This window comes from Emys orbicularis, chromosome 4 (assembly GCF_028017835.1).
Source record: "Emys orbicularis isolate rEmyOrb1 chromosome 4, rEmyOrb1.hap1, whole genome shotgun sequence".
NCBI classification, from domain to species: domain Eukaryota; kingdom Metazoa; phylum Chordata; order Testudines; family Emydidae; genus Emys; species Emys orbicularis.
This window is the reverse complement of record NC_088686.1, coordinates 149,748,402-149,775,979: the sequence shown is the minus strand read 5'-3', so window position 1 is coordinate 149,775,979 and position 27,578 is coordinate 149,748,402. Positions and strand designations below refer to the sequence as shown.

Genomic DNA, 27,578 nt, shown 5'->3' with positions numbered 1-27,578 from the left:
CACAATTCATACCAGCTGGGCTTGGCCCCCCTGAAGGGAGGAAAGTCTCTTTAGTGGTGTTTGGTCCTTCATTCTAAAGGTTTGGGTGAAACTTCACCATGTTTGGCCCAGTGTGGGTTTGTTAGGGTGTTGATATTAATCCTAGAGTCTGGTTTTCACTTAGCCAATCACATTAAGCGCTCAGAAGATGGTTTTCTTTGTTCATTCTGGTCACTTGTCTTTTAAACCCACTTGATTCTGTCACATTGACTGTTATAAATTTGACTGTCATCATTTTGTTTCTTGAAACCAAGGGAATATCAAACATTTCTTTTCTGTGTTGCAGTTGGTGTGATCAGGTGTCCAATATGCCGCCAGGAGTGCAGACAGATAGACCTGGTGGATAACTACTTTGTGAAGGACACTTCGGAAACACCAAGTAGCTCTGATGAGAAATCAGAACAGGTTTGTTTTTCTACTTTTCTTACTGCAAGTTAGGTACTGTTTGGTGTATGTGCATCTTGTAGGTATATGTGATTGAGCATCTAAAGAAATGAACACTTTTACTGGACTTTACTTACATGCATATTAAAACCCCACAGGGAAATTGAATCTTTGTAAGTAACTATGTTGACTTGTTTTGTTCCTGCTTTTAGGTGTGCACTAGTTGTGAAGATAATGCTAGTGCTGTGGGCTTTTGTGTGGAATGTGGGGAATGGCTGTGCAAGACATGCATAGAAGCACATCAGCGAGTAAAATTTACTAAAGATCATATGATCAGAAAGAAAGAGGATGTCTCCTCAGGTAAGTTTGCTGATCTTTTGCCCAATCCTACCTGTAGTCTAGGAATAAAAACTACTTGGAGGTTTCTGGTGTGGGTGAGCGTGTGTGCCCATACAAACCAAGAGAGGAAGTATGAGTTGTATGTACTTATCTTTAGTCTGCGACTTCCCTGGAAGGTTTTAGAGAAAGATATGGGCAAGCCAACATGCAGTCAGTGAGCCTTGAAAGTGGAAGAAACTTGTACATGTTAAATAAATTAAAATGGCTTGTTCTGGTAATACTTAATACTGTTAAAAGGGTCTGTGAAGGAAATGCATGAGTATAGAACAGAAAAACAGGGCGAGGCTTCTATTTTTGTTTGGGTTTGGGGTTTTTTAAAAAGTGTGAGTGGTGCACCACCTTAATCAACAGAACTGATGTGTATTCTGAATCATACCAGATTACCTTAGTGACAAATGTATTTATTAACACTGAAGAGCTAGGACAGATATGGGAGCGTGAACTGGATTCTGTTTTGGCTAACTTCCAGTTGCAGAACCTTTCTGGTTCTATCATTGCTAGTAACCGAGCCAAACTACATTTCAAGATCCTAGGATGTATTTTCAGGGCTGGTAGTTTAAAAAAAAGGGGGGGGGGAGTGTAAAACAGGTGCCAACTCATCTGGTGGAGAGGACTGGAATACACCTTTAATTATGGTCTGTGGACCAGGGCTATGAAGTTTGTCATACTGTACCACCCTTTATACGCAGCAGGACTCCCACAGGAGGTTTACATAAAGATTGAGCATAGAATATGTCCCTTGTACAGAATGCCAAGTTACTATTGCATCAGTATCACTAAGTGGGGATGCAATTGGCAGCACACTTTCAGGACCATCACTGTTTCTGCTTAGTATCTTTCACCAATTACATGTGCAATTTCACGCCAAATTTGTGCACTCAGTTAGTACAGTAGTACCAGCAAACTGTCTAATTGCATATCTAAAGTATTGAGAAATGTGGTCCTTAATTTGTCATCATTAGGCTTTGCAGTTCACAACCTACTGAAATAAATGGGGACTCCTCTTAGAGCCGTTTTCGGGGTATGTAAAACTACTGCATTTTCATTTGGAAGGTTTTCTTTGCAAACGAGGGACAAAAGATTTTTAAATTGAAGCTTAGATTCTGCAGAATCTAAGTCTGTCATGTCGGCTGGTCAAATTAAGACAGTCAGTTGTTCTGTTCACAATAGTGATATCAAATAAGTTGAGAGTATGTAACTAGTAACCTCATGATGGCAGTTTTGGTCCCCTTTTAGTGTAGTTGCACTTTAAGTGCTTTCCAGGAACTCCTGGTCTATGCCAAAACTGTATTATTAATGACTTATAATGCTTAATATTCATGAAAATTGGTTTGATTATCCAAAAACTTGTAGTTCTAGCAGCAAAATTAAACTTTAAGAGGCTTTTTGATTTCTGCCTTAAATTTGACATTTACTAATTCATAAGATCTTACATTGGTAAATTTTCAAACTTCTGAATCTGACTAGGTGGCAGTGTGTCCAGGTAAAGCCACAACAGCATGGCTACCTAAAAAATGACATTCTTAATGTAACACCTACAAATAGCATGACTTTGTCAGGATGGCAATACAGCCAGATTTACCCTTCAACACTTTTCTGCGAATGTAGAGTGTTAGAAAATATCACTTCCATATTTAGGACTGTTTTAATACAGTCATCGTTCCCTAGAAACCGAACCACATAGTGATTCTTAGGCCTTGTCTACACCCAGCCGCTAGTTCGGCGGCTGGGAATCGAAGTTCCGGGTTCGATTTATCGCGTCTGGTCTGGACGCGATATATCGAACCAGGAAGTGATCGCCGTCGACTGCGGTACTCCAGCTAGACGAGAGGAGTACCGCGGCGTCGACGGGGGAACCGCGGCATCGACGGGGGAGCCTGCCTGCCGCGTGTGGACCGAGGTAAGTTCGAACTCAGGTACTTCGAACTTAGCTACGTTATTCACATAGCTGAAGTTGCGTACCTTAGTTCGAATTGGGGGGTAAGTGTAGACCAAGCCTTAGTGATATCAGCTGTGGTGAATTATTTACTCTTCATGTACTTGGAAGAAATTATCTATTATATGTTTGTGATGGTTTGTTAGACCATGTGAAATATATCTTGAATACTTTAAAATTTCTTTAGTGGAAGACCCAACTTTGTATTCATGTGTGCTGTCTTTTCTTACAATAACTTGCATCATGTAACAAGCTTCAGACAGTACTTGAGGATGCAAGGAAACATCCACTTACTACTTCTCTTTAATCCTGATCTGCTTCATCTTCCAAAGACTGCTTTTCCTCCACAAGTGTCTTCAAAGGGTCATTGGGCAATTTGGAATCTCAGAAAGAATTTTTTTGCCTTTTATCCTTTGCTTGTGTGTAAATTTCTATTATCCAGCCCAACTGCAGCTCAGATGACTAGATGTTGTCCAAAATGAAATTCCCTAGTAGTAGTGGTGGTGGTTACTTTGACATTAGTTTTCCCATTAAATGTGATTTACTGCTATTTTGTCAGGGTTTTAAAGAGGTAATTTAGAAGATCCCTGGGTTCTTGACAATACAAAAGTTTGGTGGGTGTTTGAACCTTCACATAATGAGGGTGAAATGACATGTGGCTTTACAGTCAAACAAAATAGCTTGATTTGGGGTTTTTTAAGGCAGGGAAGGGAAAGCAATCCTCACCCTTTTTTTGCTTAAAAGTAACACACCTTGAACTACTGACACTGTAAATATTTTAATAAGTACATATTTACAGTAATATGCACTGACTTACTTGAGAATAGGTTTATAATTATCCTGGCCTGACTTCTTAAGTCTTACCCAGCATGGCAGTTAGAGATTTTGCTCTTCAAACTTTATTTTAAAATGCAAAAATGGTTTGTTTTTAAAAACAGAGGCCGTGGGAGCATCCGGTCAACGTCCTGTTTTCTGTCCTGTCCACAAACAAGAACAGTTAAAACTTTTCTGTGAAACATGTGACAGACTGACATGCAGAGACTGTCAGTTATTGGAACACAAAGAACACAGGTACAGTTATTAACATGTTTTACCTCCTTGGTGCATTTTCTCAGAGCAGGAGGAAGTGAAATTAATATCAAGCATTTGTGTAATTAAATATTGCTGTATTTACTGTTCATTAGACTGAAATGCTCTCTTGGTGAGGGGAACTCACTAGGCCTCCTTTAAGGTCCTGAGTTCTACAGGTGAGTTAGGTCATAAGTATAAATTAATATTTTAGTCTCATCCTCATCTGTGGTGGATACTTATAACAGTCACACAATGCTACATGGCTGGCTGCCTGCTTATGTCTGGTGTAGCAAAGGGTCCTGCGACTTGTAAGGGTGGTGCATTGGTAGAGCTATGTGGGACATCTAGGACTGGATGCAGAGAATTGCTGGTCAGGGCTTGAGGTGAATTGACAGTAGAGGTTAAGGTATAAACTTGCCTGGCACTCAAGTGGAGCTGCCACTTTAAGGTGTACACAAATGAAATATAATAAAACATAAAACTGGCACAAACCTGGATTTTAAAAAGTGGTGCTTTGAATGGATGGAGGCTGTAGTAGTGAATGATGGGTGAGGTAGTAATTTTCTGGAAAGGTCATGTTTTAATATGATGCATACTGTATAATTTTTAGGCTAAATTACAAAGCTTATATATAAGGTTTGCATCATGGATGAATGTACTTGCCTAATACAGTGGGCTGAAGTCTGATCCACTTGTCTTGGTGTGTTGCTTGTCTGAAACTTATCTAATTCCAATTAAAAATGGTGAGGCTGGTAACATATAAAGAATGTAAGTTTTCCTCTCATTTTGTATTAGTCTTAAGAAATTATCTGGTCCACTGGAGAGAAGGAGCTGTTGAAGAGCATAAAGTCTTTGAAGTCTTATGGTTGTGCAGTGATTTGAATGATGCTGTTTGGGAATTTTGGTAAGTAGTTATGCAGTGGTGTAGTAAGGATTCTAATGTGCAAATATATATTTCAAGTAATCAACTATAGAAATAAAACTCTGCACGTTGGGAGCTTTAGCAGACCATTGCAGAACTGCTTACTGCAATCTGTCTCCAGACAGCACTTCTCTGTAAAGCTGCTCTTTCAGTTTATTTGGACAATGGTTTGAAACAGCTGATCTAGCCGTTTTTAGTACCTTTCCAGCATAGTCAATGACTTCATAGAACATTAAAGCAGCTTAATAGAGAACTTAACTTCTTTAACTTCTAACAGTTACTGACAGTTTCATAATGTAAGCAATTTTGGCCCAGGTTTTTTTCATGCTATTTGATTGTAAATAGCCTCAAAATACAATTACCAAGAATATTGACGTCTAGGATTTGTTGACGAGCTTTTGCTTGGTAGCCTGTTTAACATTTCCACCTGTTGTGCACTTAACACTAACTGATTAACAATCCATAAATAGACACATCTTGTTCTACAGTGTATTCTCTTCCATAAGACTTCACTAATAACCTGCTTTCAGGTGCCACTAAATAGAAACTTTTATTTAAAATATCTCTTTCTGGGTGCAGCTGTAAATTACAGATGGACAAGATGTCTGCCTCTACTTTAAAATAAAACTGGGATTTTGTTTATGGAGCTCTGTGAAATGTTTAAGCAAAATCATGTCAGGTGAACACACACACTGTTTTTAATCTCCTGCTTATTCCTCACCTGAAATCCTAATCCTCTGAAACACAAGAGGCTGTTGAATCACTATCTGAATAGCCGCAGGGCACACTGTTCAGACTCCAGAGAACTTTGAGGGAAAGAGCTTTTGGGGATGCTGTAGAAAGCTGAGATTATCTTGTGGCAATAGACTGACATGAACTAGTTGGTTTAGGTTCCTTCCAACCCAAATATTAGAAATTAGAGTAAAATCCAGTCGTTCTAGATAATTTAACGGCAGTGTTGTGCCAAAAGTTTAGCAATAAATAAACTCAGTAAAATTTCTTTTTTGCCAAAGGTGATTCTCTTAATCTTTTTATCAGAGACACTGCATGAGAACAGACAGAAAATTCCATGCAGATTGAGTGATTTTTTTTTGGTATCTGTGGGCCTTTAATATATATTTCAGGATTTGTAAGGTTCTTTTCCTTGTATATGGAAAATAACATTGTTATGCTAGTTTTGAGGGAGGAGGCTCTTTTAATTCAAACCTGTCCATTGTTAGTTCAAAGTAGATAGTATTTTGCCAATACAAGAACTAAATATACTGGTCTAAGTAGCACACTTCTTACTGTGGTTTCCTGCACAAACGTAGACCAGAAGGAGTTGAAGCAAGTAATGCGGTTTGTGCATACTTTAAACACTAGATGCAGACATTTCTCTGAATTGGTTAGACAGATCAGTTGCCCTTCTAGATTTCAAATGAGGCTCATTTACCCTTTCAATGGTAGTCTTTGAGCAGAGTATAAATTACTTTTGTTCCATCACTAGAGCTCCCTGACCTCTTGAAGAGTGCTGTAATTGCCTCTAGTGAGGGAGGGGAGAAGCATATTCTGGGGTTCTCTTGGTTAAGTTTCCTAACACTGTTGCTAAGCTGCACTTCAAAAGCTTGGGATTTATATACAACTAAGCCACAATAGAAGTAGCGAGTGACCCTCTGGCCTTTTTTATACTATGAAGTTAGGTTGAGGTAAGTAGCCTTGCATTGACCTATTTGTGCCTGTATTGATGCTCAAATTTGTCTCTGGCTGACATAAGTTCCCTGTTAAAATGATGCAATAAAACCACCTCCCTGAATGGCATAGAGATATGGTCTGTGAGTGTAGACACTGCATGGCCTGTGTTGGCCCTAACAGACTCCAGCAGCTGTCCCACAGTGCTCCGTTCCCTACAACAATGACTGCAGTGGTCACAAGGTTAAACTCTGCCCAGGGATCACAGAGGCTGGAAGGCATGCCCTTTAAGCTCCCCTGGGTGGTGTTGAAATACCTTTTCCTGATTGCCCCCCTTGATGAGCATACCTAGCGGTTTGCCATTGTGTGCAGCTGACCATGCCAGCTCTGTGCACAGACAGACAGGTACTAAAAGCTGTCCTGCCTGGAGTAGATAGGAAGTAATGGCTCTCTTGGTCCTGTGGGGCGAAGATGCTGTGCAAGAACAGCTGTGGACCAACCACAGGAACGTGGACATCTACAGACAGACTGCACTGGAGATGCAGGCAAAGAGGTACGACAGGGATCTGCAGCAATGCCATGTGAAAGTGAAGGGAGCGCAACAATAGATCTGATGCTGTGCCTCAGACCTGCCACTTCTACAACCAACCACTTGGCAGAGACCTCACCAGCACCCCGCCAGTCACTGTGGATACCTTGGAGGAGCCTGACACAGAGACCCCTGCCATGAACAGCGAGGAGTAGAAGGAAAAGACAGTGTGGGACTCCAGCCATGTCATGAGCCCTGGACCAGTTTGAGACTGTATCACAGTCTAGCCAGTCAAGTGCAGATTAGCCTGATGAAAAGGAAGGGGACTTGGAAAAGTGTGTGCATGCCTTTTTCCTTAAAATGTTCATTATAGCTGTCTTTTGGCCCACCCCCAAGTTAACAAGACAAAGGTATCAACTTTTCATTGTTTTGCTTGTATGAGAAGAGGTAGATTTGGCATGTGATTATCATTCTCTATATTTGGTTAGCTGGGATTTGTAGAAGACTTTGTTTAGGTACATAGGGATGTCCTTTGTATCCTCCTAAGAGATCTCAGTGGAACTTTCATCGAAATGGTCTGCAATCCTCTCCTGGAGGTTTCTAGTGATGACTCCCTTGTTTCTTCCTCCATGGCAGTATGCTTTCCCATGCTACCTGTGATGAGTTTGATTGGCACCATTGCAGTAAACAGGCTAGCAGCACGTGAGCCCAGGTGGCTTCGGGACACCAGTAGCAACTGTGTTCTCTGTGCCTTTGTGACCCTCAGCTGTGAGATATTCGCTAAAATCACCACCACCTGTGGAAAATAGTGCCAATATTCAGTGCTGTTGCCCTGTACTTGTACCCATGGAATAGGGATTGAAATTTTATAGCTTCATGCAACAGGAAATCCTTCTACCCCCTCACCCCCTTGTCTCTAGCGGGCCATACTCACAATCGCCGGGGCTGGAAAGCAAAGCATTGTCGGGACACTCCAAAGCCAAAATGTCGATAAATGTCTTATTAAAAATGCTTATGAGAACGAGGGATGGGAGTTTGGAAACTTCTCTCCCTTTCCCTTGTGACTGTAAATCCAATGACACATCTGTCTGTTTTTATCAGTAGTTGCTGCCGTTGCGGCCTTGAGGGGTGCCCCTCCACACCCACAGAACACCTCACTTCAGTGAGGTGGAGAAAAAAGACTAGGAGTGATGCACTCTGGGAGAACCTGCAGGCCAGTACTGCATTGGGCCATGAACAAAAGACTTGGAGCAATATGACCAAGAGCATGAAGCAAGACCGAGAGGACAGGGAAAAAGGCCTAGGAAATGCACCAGGACATAATGGGTATGTTTACACCACAAGTAAACACCTCTGGCTGGACTGTCAGCTGACTCAGGCTATGGGGCTGGTTAATTGCTGTGTAGACATTCAGGCTCGGGCATGGGCCAGCCACAGGTGTTTAATTGCAGTGTAGACATACCCAGTGGGTCTTTTCAGGCAGCAAACCCAAATGCTGCAGATCCTGCTTGACCTACATGTCCAAAAATACCTAGCTGTCCACCCTTTGCAGTCCGTGGAGAACTCCATTGTCACTGCTTCCTACATAACACGTGGCATCACAGGGCCCGTCATTACCCTTATCACTCCACGCCGGGGGACAGCACGGAAAACCACAGCTCCACATACACTGACCTGTGAGGACCCCGGTTGGTGTGCGTATAGCCACAATGGGTTACATTTGTTTACTCAAATGGACATAAATGTTTACTACTTTTATAATTTTAAATTTTCACCCTGTTGTTAAAAACTTGTATAACTCTGCTTTTTGTTTTGGTTTTTTTTTGCGTATTGATTTTCTGTATTGCTTTTTCTACTGAATAAAAGTTCTATTTTTGAAGAATCAAATTATCTTTATTCCAAACAATATTGCATATCAATTGTCAAAACACACCAAGCCTCACATAATCCATAGCTTCAGGAAAACATGCAGTCATATTTATCAATGTACAATAAGTACTACACAGTTCTTAGCAGCACCCAAAGTATTTACCACTTTGCCTCACAGCTATTACGCAGGACATAACAAGCAGCTATAACCATTGGGATATTTTTCTCACCAAGATCCAATCTAGTGAGCAAATCAGCCAGTGTCCCTTCAGTCTACCATTCTGCACCTGCTGAGCCAGTAGTTTAATCTTTCCTTGGTGCTGTCTGAGTGGCTGGTGTATAACTTCATAAGCTAAGGGAGCAAGGGGTAGACTGGGTTCCATTTCAGTATTGCCAATGATAGTCTGTTGGCTGGGAAAGAACGTCCCTGCTTACAGCTTTCTGAACAGTCCTGTGTTCTTACGGATGCAAGCATTGTGCACCTTCCCTGACCAGCCTACAGTGAAATCATTGAAGCGTCCATGATGATCCATGGACTATGGAACAGTAGCCCTTTCTGTTGATGTACCCGGTGGCACTGTGGGCTGGTGCCAAAATAGAGCTATTCCAGCTATCGCCCCAGTGCAGTTCGGGAACCCCCTTGCTGCAAATCCATCCACTGTGTCTTGCACATCGCCAAGAGTCACAGTCCTGCATAACAGGAGACGATTAATGGCCCTACACAGTTGTATGAAAATGTCCCCCACTGTGGGTTTTCAACTCCAGAATGACTTCCTACTGACCAGTAGCAATCCAGCGCTGCAAGTTTCCAACATGCAATTTACCACTCACTTCTCCACTGTCAGTGCAGTTATTCTAGTGTCCCAGGGCTGGGGCAAGTCTGGCGCGTAAATCCAGGAATGTCACCTTTTGCATCTGAATGTTATGCAGCCACTGCTTGTCATCCCAAATCTGCATTACAATGCAGTCCCACCAGTCTGGGCTCATTTCTCAGGTCCAGACAAGATATTCCCACCATCTGCAGCAGCTCCCTGAAAGCCATCAACAGCCTTGAATTGTTTTCTCGCTGTGTCCCTCAGCAAATTGTCCTTGAAGAAATCTTTGTGTCCTGGATTTTGCAGCACTTCCTTAAGGTCTGGAAAGACAGGAGAATCCTGCATCCTGTATTTGTAGCATTCATGGGGCTAGCTCTGTGGTTCCCATGCTTCTGTCAGAGGTTGCAAACACTGAAAAGGGCCTTGTGGGTTCATGGGATTTTTTTTTTTTTTAAAGGAGCAAAATTATGGGCTATATGGATGGCTTTATGGGATGGAGAAAGTTGCATGCTGGGAACTTGACCCTTAGCTCTCAGAGATGCCTGGGCGCAAGTGCTTACTGTCCCACAAAACATTGCAAAAATGTGCCCCAAAGGCATTGCATTGCATTGGAGGGCAGTGTGTAGCACACTGGGATACCTCATGGTGTATTGTATTTTACATCAACCCCAAGCACTCTTGAGGAGTACATGCAGCACCAATGCAAACAGCTAAGTATGCACGCACCCAAGCGATCTACAAATTTGGCAGGTGTACGCTGACGTAACTTGCGTCAACCAATGTTTGTAGTGTAGACATGGCCTTAGTAATGGGATTCATTAAGCAGAATCATGGAGGGTTGGGAGGAAGATACCTTACTAGCTTGGACACCTGATTGGAAAAGATCACAAAATCTTGAAAGTATTTCTTAAATTCTCCTTGCCAGCCTTAAATTAAATGTTCTGCTTTTTATGTTGTCAATCTTATCTTGCCGTGCTCTGCACTAAGGAGTGAAGCATCCCTAGTTTCTTCCCCTGTCTGATACTATAGCTGCTTGTCGTCTTTTCTGGTAATACTAAGTGAAGGTGCTTTAGAAGTGGTGTCTGTTCAGTCAGAGAGATTTGGTGTGTGGGGAGTTGTGAAGTAAAAAGGTCCAGAAGAACCAAACAATTCAGCTGTTAGAATGTAACTGCTTTAAATTTACATTACTGTTACTGAATATGAACGACACAGTGTAAAAGGTGAAATTACCTGTCTTAGGCGGAAGTCTATTCTAGCAGTCAGTATATCTTTAATTTTTGACTGGTCTTTATGCACTGTGCATCTTGTCCATACATATGTTTTCTTAATAAAAGAAAATAACTTAAATTTATTTCCCACATAATAGACTTTTAAAGGAGTTTTTTCAAATATTGACAAACGATAAAATGGTTTGTGAGCTTTATTCTGCTGTGTCCCCTTTACAATAATATCCTGTAGCTTATTATCTTGTGAACAGTAATGCTTCTCATCTTCTCCCAATGTATAGAAAATTTAAAATGGCGCACAAATGACTTCTAAGGATTCTCTTTCCTTGGGAGCTTTATTGTGCCATTATCAGAAGTATTGTAAATTGAGCAGGTTTTGGCTTAAATCACTACTTACCAGTAATTCTGCCATAATTTGTCACGCTTTTACTAGCAAATATAGGTTTAAATCCATACTGAGACGTTTTAGTTTCCGTGCACTGCTCCACAGTAATTGGTATCCTGTTTTGTGGCTTGGAAAGGTATCAGTTTTTGGAAGAAGCTTTTCAGAATCAGAAGGGTGCAATTGAGAATCTGTTGGCCAAACTTCTTGAAAAGAAGAATTATGTTAATTTTGCAGCTAATCAAGTGCAGAATAGGTAAGTACCTACAAATAATATTCAAGCGTTGATATTGCATTGTGCATTTACTAAAGCCTATTGTTCATACTTTTGTAGGCTCCTAATTCGGTGGTTTAAATTCTAGTTGGTCCCTATGTCAATTATACTGGATTTATAGTTGGAATGCTTTATACTTTATTATGCTTGTCCACGACACACTGTTGCAACTACATAAAAGTAGATGACCTTTTATGGAACTGCTGGTACTATCAAAGGTGTGGCATGATTTATTATAGAGTAAAATAACCTCTACTGCTCTGGTCTTGGTCAGTGAGAACTCTGTGGGGGTGAGAGACATACTGGCCATACAGTTTAATATATACATATTTCAGATTAGAAAAGACGAGCTGGAAATATTAAAATAAGAAACTAGAAGCAGAGAATTAATACTTCACACTAATTCAAGCAAAACATGAAAGAGCAGTTAAACATAAAAAGGTGGACAGAAAAGTCAAACCATTAAGTTATCAAATCAGGGTCAGACTTTGTGTAAACTTTCTCCTTTATTTGCCAAGAAATAAATTCTAGATGGTTTATCTGTAGCACTGGGTTAGCAATGTTTTATCTGTTAGGTAGAAAGTAAATAAGCCATACAATTCTGCGTTTATCATATAACTTTAAAAATACAGAAATTGCTTCTTTACTTTTTATGTGAGAAAAATTACTGTGTAGTATTTTGAGGCATAGTATAAAGTGATTGCCTGATAATACATTTCTCTTTTTTAGGATAAAAGAAGTAAATGAAACTAACAAACGAGTAGAACAGGAAATCAAAGTGGCTATTTTCACCCTCATCAATGAAATCAATAAAAAGGGAAAATCTCTCTTACAGCAGCTTGAGGTACAGTTAAGAACAAACAAACAAAAATCAGTTCACAAACTAGCTGTTTTAAACACCTATTGAGAACTTGCATTCCATACTTGAGTGAGAAGTTTATTCTGTGCAGACACAGGTGTTTCAGTGGTATGCCACTCAAGTGTGATATGCTTGGAGTTAAATCTCCTGTGATCTTTTCATTGATCTAAAATGCTATGGCTTTCTTAACTTGTACATCTGTGTTGTATAGCCCCATTTTAAACTTGCTCTTTTTCATAGATAAATGTCTGGAAAAAGCCGTCTCTGACCCAAAATGCCATGTTCCTAACCTAAAACATACTACTCCTGAAGTCTGTAAACTCTAGTCCTTTAAGAGGATCATGTGTACAGACTCTGGAATTAACATGACTCATAATATCACTGCTTATTTGCTTGCTTTTTTCACTTCCTCTCCCAACGCCTTATCTAGGAGTCACTCTCTTTAGAATGTCAGCTCTTAAAGGCAGGGATCTGCCTTAGTTTTTTGTCTGAAACACTTAACAATTGGTGTTGTATAAAGGGCAAATATTTGCCAATTGTCTATTTGCTCTGCAGTTTGTGAGAGTTAATACAGTCAGAACTGGATTCTCCCCTCTCCTTCTGCTCTTCTGAGATGGTAGTGGCAAAGGGGAGGTAGCTCAGAAGACTTCTAAAGTCATCCTCCTTGCTTGAGGCTATTCTTCCCTACTTAACCTAACTTGAGCTTATCAATATACCTCTGACTGTACAGTCTGTGGTTGGGACTGAAATTATTCTCACTCCGTAAGGCAGTAGCTGAATGTGGCTGAAATGTGATTCCTCTGTGTTCATAAATCTACTTGTCTCCACTAGGAAAGCTCCTCACTTCAGCTTCAGAACTCCTATATATGACAGAGTGCACTGCTCCCTGTTAAGCTGTCTCATAGATGTGGCTTGTTGTTACATACTTTTAAATTGTGCGTGCTGACAAAAGGCTGTTTGAAAGACACCAATAAATGACTCAATAAATTGCAATTAAAATTTACCAGCCCAAGCCAGGACCTACTCGTCTACTCCTACAGCTCTGTTGGCAAATGAATATTTTTCTCTCAGGGAACTGTCTTGGGGGCAGAGGGATGCACAGGGAAGGGAGAGAGACTAAAAGTAGGATTCTGCAAGGCTACATTGTGTAAGGAGCGTGTACGGCTACTTTGTACTGCAGTAGAGGTCTTAATATCAGATTATGTACCCTTGGAGTTGTGAAAGTCATCCTTCAGAATTGACACTGTAATTCCTAATAACTAAAAGAGCAGACACATTCCAAATAATGGATTCAGAAATCTGGTAGTATAGGTGTTGCATATTTTTACATAAATGTGTAAAGCACCAATCTTAAATTACGTAGTTTAATTAAACTCTTAAAGCATGTGATGTCTTTATAGAATCATAGAAATATAGAAGTGGAAGGGACCTCAAGTTTTTCCTAATGTCTAATCCAAATCTCCTTTGCTGCAAATTAAGCCAATTGCTTCTTGTCCTACCTTCTGTAGACATGTAAAACAGTTGACCACAGTCCTTTGTAATAACCCACCCTGTTATCAGCTGCTCCTATATCCCCCTCCCTCATTCTTTTCTCAAGACTAAACACACACATCTAAACTTTTTATCATTTTTGTTTCTCTTCTCTGGACTCTCTCAGATTTGTCCACATCTTTCTTAAGATGCAGTGCCTAAAACTGGACACAGTACTCCAGCTGAGGCCTCAGCAGTACCGAGCAGAATGGGACAATTGCCTCCCATGTCTTACATATGACACTCCAGTTGTCAAACCCCAAAATATTAGCCTTTTTTGCAACTGCATCACATTCTCATTCAATTTATGATCCATTATACTCTTTAGCAGTACTTTTGCCTATTAGTTATTCCCCATTTTATATTTGTGCATTTGATTTTTCCTTCCTAGTGAAGTACTTAGCACTTGTCTGTTGAATTTCATCTAGTTGCTCTCTGACCAATTCTCAAATTCATCAAGGTCATTTTGAATTCTAATTCTGTCCTCCAAAGTGTTAGCAACCTCTTGTAGCTTGGTGTCATCTGCAAACTTTAGAAGCATAGTCTCCACCCCATTATCCAAGTCATTAATGCCAACACAGAATAGGACCAGACCCAAAGAAGACCCACTAGATATGTCCTCCCAGTTTGACAGCAAACCATTGATAATTACTCTTTGAGTACAGTTTTTCAATGTGTTTTTCACCCCCACCCTTAAAGTAATTTAATCTAGACCACATTTCCCTAATTTGCTTATGAAAATGTCACTTTGGACTGTCTCAAAAGCCTTACTAAAGAAAGGTATATAACATGGACTGCTTCTTCCCATCCACTAGGCCAGTAAACCTGTCAAAGAAGGAAATTAGGTTGGTTTGGCATGATTTGTTCCTGACAAAATCCATGTAGGCTATTTATCACCTTGTTATTCTCTAGGTCCTTAAAATTGATTGTTCAACAATTTGTCCCAGTATCTTTCCAGGTATTAGACTTGACTGGTCTGTAATTCCCTGGGTCCTTTTGTTCCCTATAATTCCCTTCTCCAGTTCTCTAGAACTTCACCCTAATGGTTGTGAGACTGCTTCAGACAGCTCCTTAAGTAGTGTTTGTATTAATTTAAATGGAATAGATAGGCCCAAAAACTCAAAGATTTTAACATGACCCCTGAAACTGTCCAGCATTAAGCAGTTTTAAACGAAGTTTGGGATTTGATATACAGAGATCTCAGCCTGCTTAGCACCGTGGCAAACACCATTAAAAATCCTTTTTAACCTTTTATTAAAGATACAGAAAGGAAAAACAGTTATAGCATTTGAAATGTAAAATATCAAATAAGGCTTTCATGTTAACAACACCCCTTGTTCCCTTTCCCTTTAGCCATTTTGGAAGGAAAAAAGGGGAAATAAAAGAACAGCAAAGATTAAAAAATGCAGCTTCTGTCCCTGGTGTTGATTCACTTGCATTCTCACTGCTGGAGAAACACAGGCTGAGTATGCTGTCTTATCAGCTACTCCGAGACCTGGCAAACTTGTACCAGTATCAGGCTGTTTAGGGCATTGCTTTTAGCTGCCCCTTTCTGGTCACAGGCTCAACAGCAGTGTAGCAAAATGTACAGCCTTGGCTGGCTGAGCCACTCTTAATATACAGAAGGAAAAAGGAGAGATAAGATAGAGAAGAAGTAAGGTCAGGAAGGAAAAGGACACATTAGAAATGAGGAGGAGGCAGTCTCACATGCTAGGTGGTGGTCAGAGCCAGTGGAGGTGACAGTGTCATCTGGCGCCCACTCTGATCAGAATGATGAAGGCAGAACAATGTTGCACTGGATTCTGGGGTCCCAAAAGACAGCAGGGGTGGCAGCCATGATGGTGAAGCTCACTCCTTCCCCTTTCAGTCAGTCAGTGTTGCAGTAGCCTGTGTCTATCTGCATTTCCCCCCAAAGTCTCTCACTTTTTTTAAGAACCCCAGAAGGGAGTGGTGGGTGGAATAACCCACCCCTCATTATTTTGTTCACCAGTTAGGCCTAATTTCCGACACACCAATTTTGGTCCATTAATTTCCTGTCCCACACTTCTGTTGTTTACCAGGCATGATCTTAACACAGACCTTGTATTATATCAGTAGGCCTTTTTGTTTGAACTAATTTAGTCTTTTGCACATTTTTCCCATCAACATTTATTATTATAGGTTATTGTGACATTTTATAAACGTCGTCCTAGTTTCTACAGTTGAGCTCACAATTAGGGTAAATTTTTAGGCCCAGTTATCACAACGGTACCCTGTGGTGAATTTAATCAGGCCCTGCTCACATGAATACATCTAACTTATCTAAATACTCTTTTACCTGTTCTTTCTGTAGTCTGGCTTGTCTTCCTTCTCCTTTGTTAATATTAGTAGTGACCTGTTGCTGGGACTGTGTGCTGTCGTTATGGGGGAGCCTCTGCCTTATGGTGCTGAAATAGGCCCCTGGGGCCATTTGTTGCATCTGGGGGTGAGGGTTGTTGGAACTGGGGGGAGTCCTGCCCTGTTCTCTTTCCCACTACTGTACAGCTGCTCTAGCTGTAGCTTGGCTGGCTGCTCCCTGGGTTCCCAGTATAACAAGTGCTTTGGTGGCAGCATGCTACCAAAATGTTACTGACAACCCAGGGAACAAAGAGGAAATGACCATTTGCAGTGGTTCATAACTCTGCTAAACCCAAATAGAATTTTGTGGGACCTAAAACGTTCTTCTCCAACCTCAGGGCTTTTTCTCTCCTGAATTTTGAACACCTGCTGCAAAGAATTAGCCGTGTTAGTACTTCAAGAATCTTTCGTAAAGGAAAGTGTTAAGTAACTTAACGATGTCACTGCCAGCTCCTCCTACAATGTATATTGTTTTTAATTGTGTGCATTAGAATTTTGATATTAGTATAGATGTTTTTTAAATCTAATAACCTGATTGAGCTTCTGTTTCTTTGTAGAATGTGACAAAGGAAAGACAGATGAAGCTAATACAACAGCAGAATGACATCACAGGGCTTTCGCGGCAGGTGAAGCATGTGATGAACTTCACCAACTGGGCCATTGCAAGTGGTAGTAGCACTGCATTGCTATACAGCAAGCGGCTGGTAAGGAAACCTGCCCCTTCCAGAATTTAGAGTAGAGTATAGCAAAAATTTTGGGATCTTAATATGTTTGTGCCTCCAACCTTGACAAAAGAGAACTTTATGGTCAAAAGAATTTTCAAGACATGGTTTAGTTTCTCCAGATCACTTACAAGGAAAGGAGAGCCAGTTAATCACACTCCATCTAAAACTGTTGGCTTCATGATTTAATAGTAATAAAAACAGGTTTGCCAGTGCACTGACCTCTCTCTCCTTGCTGAAAGAGTTAGGGGGGGATAGTTGTGTGGTTGTTTCTTTTGTAGAACTTTGTGCCATCAGTGTTGTCACAGTCTCTGGGTAAACTGCCCCTTCTTGAGACCCTTTTCCAGTCCCCTGAGTACACCCTTTGAAGTGGCAGGACCATGGTTCTAGTTTTTGGAGTGGGACCCTGTGAACCAACCATATCAAGTTACACCCAGTGGTTGCCAGCTGTGATACTTAGGAGGCCCAATGGTCTTGATACTTGTGAGAGTTTTCCTTCAGGAGCCTATAGATAATGTTCAGTGACACAGAGATGTTTTTTTCAAAACAAAGGATGAATTTTGCACTAGAGAAACCAATTTAAAACAAGAGACATATGCACGTACTCTTACCTTAACTTGGCATTTCCCTTAAGCACCTAAGTGGACATAATTTAGTCTTTCTGCCACAGATCCTCCCGCCTTCTCTCGGGCACCAAGTTACAGCCTGTTTGCTGCATGCCCCCACGTCTGTCGCTCTTTTAACAGAACATGGTCTTTGAGCTCCAGATTCTCAACTGTGGCAAAACAGCTGTGTCACCAGGATTGTATCTCAGGCATGATCATAGCTAAAAACTTGACTCTTGTATTCAGTTGTTTACTAGGACACTTTTTACATTTCCTGTTTGATTTCTTTAACAACCCCTTTTGATCTAACTCTGTGCATTCAAACAGGGTAATATATTACATACACAGTGGCATATATGTTTATAAAAACTAATATAAATATTTCCCAGTTCTCCACAAGAATCATGGAGCTACATTTTCTTCAGTAGGAAATGCCTACTTTCTGACTGGAAAACAAGTTATAAAATGTTGGCTTTGGGAATTGAGGGACAGCATTGTGTTTAAAGTTGTCTTTATGAATGCAGAAAATCTGGTTCTGCTGGGGATTCATTTACTAAGTTAGACTGAAATTATGTTGTGCTTTGTACTTGCTGGTAAATTATTCTTGCTATTGGAGGATCAGATGGCTAAATAAGAACATGAGAACGGCCATACTGGGTCAGACCCATGGTCCATCTAGCCGAGTACTCTGTCTTCCGACAATGGCCAATGCCAGATGGTTCAGAGGGAATGTCTTTTGCCAGATGCTCTTCAAATTCTTTTTTCACCTGCCTAATTATACTTTTACACTTGACTTGCCAGAGTTTATGCTCCTTTCTATTTTCCTCCGTACAATTTGACTTCCAATTTTTAAAGGATGCCTTTTTGGCTCGAATAGCTGCTTCTACTCTGTTTAGCCATGGTGGCATCTTTTTGCTCCTCTTCCTTTTTTTTTTTAATTTGGGGCATTAATTTAATTTGAGTCTTTAGTCTGATCGTTTATAAAAAGTGTCTATACAGGTTGCAGGCATTTCAGTCTTGTGGCTGTTCCTTTTCATTTCTGTTTAGCTTCATCATTTTTGTGTAGTTCCCCTTCTTGAAGTTAAAGGCTACTGTGGTGGGCTTCTTTGGTATTTCCAACCCACAAGGATGTTAAATTTAATTATATTATGATAGCTATTACTGAGTGCTTCAGCTACATTCACCTTTTGAACCAGATCCTGTGCTCCACTTAGAGCTAAATCAAGAATTGCCTTTCCTCTTGTGAGTTCCAGGACTAGGTGCTCCAAGAAGCAGTCATTAATGGTTTCTAGAAATTTTATCTCTGCATTCTGTCCTGGGGTGATGTGTATATGGGGATAGTTGAAATCCCCCATTATTATTGAATTTTCTATTTTTATAAAAATAACAGGAGTACTTGTGGCACCTTAGAGACTAACAAATTTGTTAGTCTCTAAGGTGCCACAAGTACTCCTGTTATTTTTGCGGATACAGACTAACACGGCTGCTACTCTGAAATCTATTTTTATAGCCTCTCTAATCTCCCGGAGCATTTCATAGTCACTGTTGTCATCTCGGTTAGGTGTTCAGGAGTATATTCCTATTGCTATATTGTTGTTGTTCAAGCTTGGAATGTCTATCCATAGATTCTATGGAGCATTTTGTATTTATGATTTTTACTATATTTGACTGTGTTTTCTTTCATATATAGTGTAACTCCCCCACCAGCATGACCTACTCTGTCATTCCTGTATATTTTGTATCCTGGAATTACTGTCCCATTGATTATCATCGCTCCACCAAGTTTTTGTAATGTCTATTATATAAATATCCTCATTTAATATCAGGCACTTAAGTTCACCAATCTTACTATTTAGATTTCTAACCTAATGGCAGAAAGCATATCTGCTGTTTTATTGACTTGAAGAGGGGGAGATGCTGTGGAGCACACACCTTTCTAGTCCGTTAGCATTGGAGTAGGAATTTCAAGGTGAACTCATTAATATGAATTCCCAGAACTACTTCTGTGTAATGTTAGAAGTCATATTTTCTGATGCTATCAAAGGGTGAAAGTTCTTTAAATGATTCAACTGAAGATAGTTAGAACGTGTTGAGTTTAGAAAAAGTTCAAACTAACTGGCAGTATTCTAAGTAATTGTTACAGATCATCAAGCTGAATCACCTGGATTTATAATTTAGCATAATTTATTTCTAAAGTGAAGAGATACTCACATTTGTAAGTAAAATGTATGCGATATTTTCTAAGAGCAGAATATGGTAGCTATGCCCACTAACAAAATAGACCCTAAACCCTTGTGAATTGTATTTAAGGTTTCCTACATTATGATAAAAGGAGTAACTGTTTTTAGGCAAGCTTTTTCCCTTACAAACATAAGAATTTCTAAAACAGTAGTTGGATTACACATTTATTGTATAATTGGGTAGAAACAACTAGTTGAGAACATTTCCTGAAAGCAGGTGAGCAAACTTAAAGGTTAGAAATTGGACAGTACTTCATAATATTAGCTTTTTTGGTTAATCATTACTAATTAAGTCCTGGATTAATGAAAGAACAAGGGGCCTGAATATTTTGCATACTATCAATCTTGCATTCAGTCAGCACTAAACAGATGGTGTAGTCTGCTGGAAAGCTGGGAATCTTAGTGAGGCAGGCCATCAGACGTCTGAAATCACATCATTCTGATTACTGCTATTTTCCTTCATCTGTTTAGCACTGCTGATATGTGCTATGAAACTGTATGAAGTGAGTTGTATGGTGGATGCACTAACTTTTCACGAATAAAACTCTACTTGGATGATTAAGAGGGAATGCTATCCAGCAATAGTTTTCTTTGGCAGTGACCTAACTGACTACTGAAAGTCATAATTTTATGTGGTAACTGGCAGCTCTTTGCTGAACAAACTGTACACGTCTCACTAACATGTTCACTCTTTGCTCATACATTCAGTGTCATAATCAATCTTAATTTGTTTTGTGTCCCATCAGATTACGTTCCAGTTGCGTCATATTTTAAAGGCACGATGTGATCCTGTTCCAGCTGCTAACGGAGCAATACGCTTCCATTGTGACCCCACATTCTGGGCAAAGAATGTCGTCAATTTAGGTGAGAAAATAACACATAAAGTGTTTCTGGGAAGACTGGATTGTATGGGGAGTTTTCAATGTAATACTAGCTGGTATGAAACAGAATTAAATATTTTATCTTTTCTATAGTCAGACCCTAAAGGCAGTCATGATGGAAACAGCTTTGGTCACTTTGTATTCCATTTTAAGTATATGGTCACTGTAGCTGGTCACACTGATGCCTGGTGTCGTCTCCTCTTGGGCTGACCTTGCTTGCCTGTCCATTGATCCGGGATCTCTCTTTTCCATGCAAGAGTAAGAGTCTGTCTAGTTTTGGTATGATTATCCGGTCCATCAAGATTTGCCTGCCATTTGGAGATTGAAATGTACAAAACATTTGTGATGTGACATGCTGTTTGATGGTGCCTGCTGGCTTCGCTCTCTCTTCCTTTTACCAGCTGATGGAGACGCTCTTCTAATTGCTGAACCCAGACTTTTAGTTTGTAATTCTTAATAGACGTGTTCTGCAGACCTTTTCTTTTGGCAGGATTACCTAGTTTTAGATTAGGGTAAACTTGGTCAAAATAGTGAAGCCTAAATACACTTCTACTAAGTGGGTTCTCTACATTTCTGAAGTCTATTTATTGGCAGGTAAATATGCAAAAGTGGCCTTATAGGGATGAACTCTTTGGACTTCTTATTTAGCCGTGTATCGGGAATAATATTAGATTTGGTTTTATCCAATCACTAGACGTCTTACTGTGTTTAATATGGCTTGAGCCAGTATAACTCTTAAGAGGCCTGGATGACCCAGTTAACCTAGTTGACTGGTTTCAAGCTAGCCCATGTCCTATTGTCTCAAAGGTAAATGAATTAATACACAAAACTTTGTAAAGTAGTTTTGGTTGCTACGCATACAAAACCACAAGGCAAAGAAATGGAAAGTTGAGCTACGAAGTAGCGCATGGCTTGTGGGTGAAGGAATACAGGGCTGGCACCTCACAACTGCCTACACCACAGACCATGCACTGCAACTGTAACTTTGCCCCATTTTCAGCTATTCTTTTAACTGCACCCGGCTGCTAGACGTTCCCCCAGCACTATTCGTTGTGGGTGTTTGGTGTGATTGTTGTGATGAGAGAGAGAGAGAGAGTAAGTAGTTTGGAAAAGGGGTTATGTGTAAAAGGGTTAAGAAAGGTTAGCACCCTTGTGGGGTTAGAGTTAATGTTGCAGTGCATGGCCTATGGGGTCCATTAGTTGTGGTAGTAAGATATCTGCTTGTGGATTCAAAGTACGGGCTTATGTACTGGTAAGTGGCTTAACTTTCTGAGTTGTCACACATGGGGAGGTGGGTGTGGCAACACTAATTACTTACAAAAGTTTTCCAGTGATTAATTTCCTAATTTATGCTTATTTGGGGGTTGGCTTTAGAGCAGGTGGGCACAGGCCTTAGGGGTAGAAATGCAACAAGAGTATTTATAGGTTCATGCACAGCGGCTGACCATTCTCTGTTGTAGGACAAAATCTGACAGGAAAGTGTAGCTCTTCATGGTGAAGGTTTTGTGTGAACCCACTACCTGCCCCCCAGCCCCAAATCAACCAACCAAGTTTGTGTGTGCCCAGCCTCAGTCAATCAGGTTTGTGTGCACAACAAATACACTTTTACTTACCCTTTTAAAAAAAAAAACCTTTTCCCCTTGCACCAGTTCTCCTCAGGGGCTACCTCTCAGCCAGGTTTCGTGAAGATTAGTCAGCAATTAAAAGGACTATCAAGGAAAATTTCATCCAGAGCCCAAATTCAAAGGGTTCCTATTAACACCTTATGAAGAGAAACCAAAGAAAAGCTGCACAGAAAATTCAAAGAGCATAAAAACTAATCCTGTGTGAAATTCCACATTGGCTACCTACATTGATAAAAAAGCAGGAATTTATATCCCATTTTAAGCTCACTTTAGAGCAGAGCCCAAACTATTGAGTTACCATAAGATGCCTCCATAATATTCTTCCAACAGTGTGAAGTGAGTTGGTGGAGTTCAGTACAGTTCCTGGTGCATAAATTTCCACAGTGTATAAAACACTATCATATTCATAAGGCCCTACCAAATTCAAAGTCCATTATGGTCAATTTCACAGCCATAGCATTTGAAAATTGGTAAATGTCACATTTTCAGATGTTTACATCTGAAATTTCAGTGTTGTAACTGGGGGGGCCCCCACCCAAAAGGGGATTGTGGGGGTGGGTGGGTTGCAAAGCTGTTGTTGGGGGGGTCACAGGATTGCCACCCTCACTTCTGTGCTGCCTTCAGAGCTTCCTGCAGCTGCAGGAGGTTCTCAGAGGTGGAGGTGGGTCTGAGCTCCTCTTCCCCCCCCTCCCAAGAGTGGCTGTGCCGTTCCTCAGTGCAAGGGGAGATCAGACCCACCTCCACAAGCCTCCTCCAGCTGCAGGAACCTCTGGGCCTGCTGTCCAGTCCCAGAGCGTCCTGCAACAGGGGAGGCACCTGGAGGTGGGTCTGAGCTCCCCCTGAGAGTGGCTGTGCAGGGCACTCCTAGCAGCAGGGGGAGATTGTGACGCGTTTTTCACAGCCGTGAAATTGGTAGGGCCCTACATATTTAATTCTCTCAGCAGCAGCCAAGGATTTGAATGGACACAGAAAAAGCTACTCTCTTGTATCTAGAGGCAATCTCTCTCCAAAGCAGAGCTAAGGCTTGGTCTACACTTGATGGTTCTACCAATGCAGCTTTCAGGGGTGTGGTGTTTAGTTTTTTAGACAGATAGTTATATGGATACAAGTCCTAGTATGGCTGCAGTTATAGCAGTATAAAGGAGGTGCCTTATACCAATATAGTTATTCCCCTTCCTGCAGAGGAATAGCTATCCTGGTATAAAGCTCCTTTGTGCTGAGATAATTGTGCCCACACTAGGGGGATTGTTCTAGTGTAGACAAAGCCTAAGGCACAACAGATAGTGCCCATTCTGCCCAAAATGTACCTCTTCCCAAAATAAATTTTAAGACTTCAGTCAAAGTATTTCACCAGGGCCCGGTCTGTTGTTATAGAATCCTAGAATATTAGGGTTGGAAGAGACCTCAGAATCTCATTTAATCCAATCCACTGCTCAAAGCAGAACCAACATCAACTAAATCCTCCCAGCCAGGGCTTTGTCAAGCTGGGCCTTAAAAACCTCTAAGGAAGGAGATTCCACCACCTCCCTAGGTAATCCATTCCAGTGCTTCACCACCCTCCTAGTGAAATAGTGTTTCCTAATATCCAACCTAGACCTCCCCCACTGCAACTTGAGACCATTGCTCCTTGTTCTGTCATCTGAGAACAGCCGAGCTCCATCCTCTTTGGAACCCCCCTTCAGAGGTTATAGAGGATATCATTGGGGGGGGGAAAGTTTAGTGGTATAAATGTGTATGTAACTTGATCTGAGCTGCAATTATTGTGGAGTGATGCTGCTTTATCCTGCTTTAGTGTACAAACTAGGCCAGTTGAGTAACAATCCAAGCTCAGCCCTGGCTGGCCTGCGTTTAGACTAGATCAGAGATACTTGCAAATGGCTGTCAAGGAATCCACATTTTAATTTAGACTTAAATTGCTTTCTTACTTTCATGTAAAATACTGAGGAAACTGAAGTAAAAAGTTCAGAGATTTCTGTTTTGAATCTTTATCAGTCATTGAGTTAAGGTGGAACTTTTGTAGTTCACCAGCTTGCTTTTCCTCTATTCCTTAGGTAACCTTGTTATTGAAAATAAACCAACCCCTGGCTACACTCCTAATGTTGTAGTTGGACAAGTTCCTCCAGGAACAAACCACATCAACAAAGCCCCTGGACAAATTAATCTAGCACAGCTGCGGCTCCAGCATATGCAACAGCAGGTGTATGCACAAAAACACCAGCAGTTGCAACAAATGAGGATGGGACAACCAGCTGGGCCCCTTCCTAGGCAAGCAGGCCCTCAGATGTTACAGCAACAGGCAAGTTTCCTGAATACCTTACCTTACATTGCAGTATAACACTAAGGCCAGGTCTACACTAACCCCCTAATTCGAACTAAGGTACGCAACTTCAGCTACGTGAATAACGTAGCTGAAGTTCGAAGTACCTTAGTTCGAACTTACCTCGGTCCACATGCGGCAGGCAGGCTCCCCCGTCGACTCCGCGGTACTCCTCTCGTCTAGCTGGAGTACCGCAGTCGACGGCGAGCACTTCCTGGTTCGACTTATCGCGTCCAGACAAGACGCGATAAGTCGAACCCAGAAGTTCGATCGCTCGCCACCGAACTACCCGGTAAGTGTAGACCTACCCTGAGACTTAACTCTGCTTCTCTCTGACATGAGCAGATACCTGCTTATATTATACAGAATTAACTTAAAATGTATGAGCAATCCAGTCTTATGAAGTTTGACATTCTTTAAATAGGGCAATGACTGGCTTTTCTAGAGATTATGGAAATTATCAGTAATTGCACCTACTTCTATGGAAGAAGATTTGCTTCTCATTTCCTTGTTAACAGCAGGAATTGTTAAATAAAACCAAACCCTTGTAGCCTCCTAGGTTGATCAGCATGCAGACCATGCAGAGGGGTAACTTGAACTGTGGGGCTTTCCAAGCACACCAGATGAGAATGGCTCAGAATGCTGCTCGTATACCAGGAATACCACGCCATAATGGACCACAGTACTCCATGATGCAGCCGCACCTTCAGAGACAAGTATGTACTATGCATACCTTTTTGTGCCCCAGCATACCAAGCTTTCATTTAAAAGCATACTTAATTCACTGATAGCTATCTCCAGATTGGTCAGTTCTCATATAGATAAAAAAAGTGTGTGTTTGTGAATACATGAATGTATATATTTCAGCTGTATGGAAACTACACTTGAGTGGCTAACCTTTTTCATGTCACATGCTGTCTGATATTTCAAAGTTACGCAAGTGTGAAAAATCTAATAACTACTTTTCATTGTTTTCATTCTGCATTTTAGTCAGCTAAGAAGCTGAACCAAGAATGACTGGTTTCACTTTGTGGTGGCTGGGCAGCTGCTGAGTTTCTTTCTCAAATTATTGCATGAATAAAAATTGTCATGATTTTTGTAAGACATTTTTTTTAAACTAAATGTTACTCCTGAGCTACAGTGGGTATGACCCTATATCTGAAAAAAATGTGATGCAGACTTTTGATAAACATTCAGAATAAAAATATCTGTAATAGTGGGAGTTTCCTTAATTAGAAAAGCAGAAGAAGAATTTTTTTAAAACATATCTTTATTAATGCTTTTAAAACATCACAGCTATGAATATTGTGCAAATGCAGGCTCTGCTAAAGAAGTCTCTGGATTAAAATGCTGCATGTCTAAGAAAATACTCTCTCCCCCCTCTTTTTTTTTTCTCCTCTCCCCCCTCATGTGCAACAGTAAGGAACTAGACAGGAGGCCATGGGAAATCCACACTGTACACCAGTATCTCTAGCAATTCAGAGTTGTTGGTTGTCTTTTTTTTTTCCATTCCATTCCAATGTTCAATGCTGGTTGGTTGTTTACATTGCATTAGATTGTAATTTTCATACAGAAAAGTGACTCCATGTTTCCTGCAAACATTACTAAACTAGATTGAGAATAGCTAGTTGGGTGTCAGAGACCAGCATGTAGTTTAAAGTCCTACAATTTTACACCCAAGGTGAATATTTTGCTGCCTTTAGCCTTAACACAATATTTGTCTATTTTTCCTGACTCTTCCAACAGCATTCTAACCCAGGGCATGCCGGGCCCTTTCCAGTTGTTTCAGTGCACAACAACACTATCAATCCAACTAGTCCTACGACAGCTACCATGGCAAATGCAAACCGTGGTCCAACAAGTCCATCTGTTACAGCAATAGAACTTATTCCTTCAGTCACAAACCCAGAGAATCTACCTTCCTTGCCAGATATTCCACCCATACAGGTTAGTGCAGAAGATCAGCTCATTCTGCTATAGATGAGGTGATCACTGACTTTCCTTCATTAAGATATTTTTTCTTCATGTTTTTTGTATTTGCATCATTACTTGAAGATTTTGTTAAGGCTGTTACTGTTTGAGATCATTCTAAGTAGTAAGAACTGGAATTTGCAGTCTTGTGTTGGATATACCAACTGTTGAACCATCCAGCGCTGATCTACTCAGCTTTTAGTTACAGCATACTAATGGGGTGTGTGTGTGTGTGTAATGCTTGATATAAAAGGCACACTTGGAGTCACAAGAAAATGTCAGTCTTAGGTGACTGTTTTCAGTTACTTATGGCTTGTCTACACAGGAAAGTTATATTGGTATAATTATGTTGGTATAATTAAACCAATAGTTATTTAAATGCCCAAAACTTGAATGCAGAACTAAAGTTGCTAGTGGTGCCTCATTTCCTTCCAGAATGTGCAGAGTAGCTAAAAACAAACTCTGAAAAGAAGGAAATATTGAGTTAAGATTGCATTTTGGGGGTTTATTTTAACTTTGTCCTATTTGAGCCAAGCCCCAGCACACCAGAAAAACATACTTGTCACTGTGCCCTCTCAGCTGCTACAGAACATGTAACTATAGCATGTCCCCTTTAGCTATTCCATTACTGTGACAACAGACTGCCTGGAAACTCTCTTGCTTGAACAGACCCTAATCTTGCCGCACATGTATGTTTCACTCTTTTAGGTATGTCAGTTTGGCATACACTGACGTACAGTTTGTGCCAAAGTTTGTGAAAGTTTGAGTTACAAACTTCACCATTAACTTTTTCTGTATTGCTTCCCCAATACTAGCTGAGAGAAATCCTGAGCAACTGAGATCAGTTGGGGGAGGATCATAGCTATAGTTTAAGCCAGGGGTTCTCAAACTGGGGGTCGGGACCCCTCAGGGGGTTGCGAGGTTATTACATGGGGGGG

The 27,578-nt window shown here is 40.7% G+C and overlaps 1 protein-coding gene across 1 annotated transcript in view; it reads left to right on the top strand.

The window, feature by feature from the left end:
- TRIM33 (tripartite motif containing 33) overlaps nt 1-27,578 on the top strand; it is a 69,286-nt gene that overhangs the window by 26,367 nt on the left and 15,341 nt on the right. The window contains exons 2-11 of the mRNA XM_065402595.1: nt 326-444; nt 636-783; nt 3,697-3,829; nt 11,380-11,496; nt 12,244-12,358; nt 16,837-16,983; nt 20,593-20,710; nt 24,404-24,648; nt 25,221-25,385; nt 26,416-26,616. Coding sequence (XP_065258667.1) covers nt 326-444; nt 636-783; nt 3,697-3,829; nt 11,380-11,496; nt 12,244-12,358; nt 16,837-16,983; nt 20,593-20,710; nt 24,404-24,648; nt 25,221-25,385; nt 26,416-26,616 — 1,508 coding nt within the window. The remainder of the gene's footprint in view (nt 1-325; nt 445-635; nt 784-3,696; nt 3,830-11,379; nt 11,497-12,243; nt 12,359-16,836; nt 16,984-20,592; nt 20,711-24,403; nt 24,649-25,220; nt 25,386-26,415; nt 26,617-27,578) is intronic.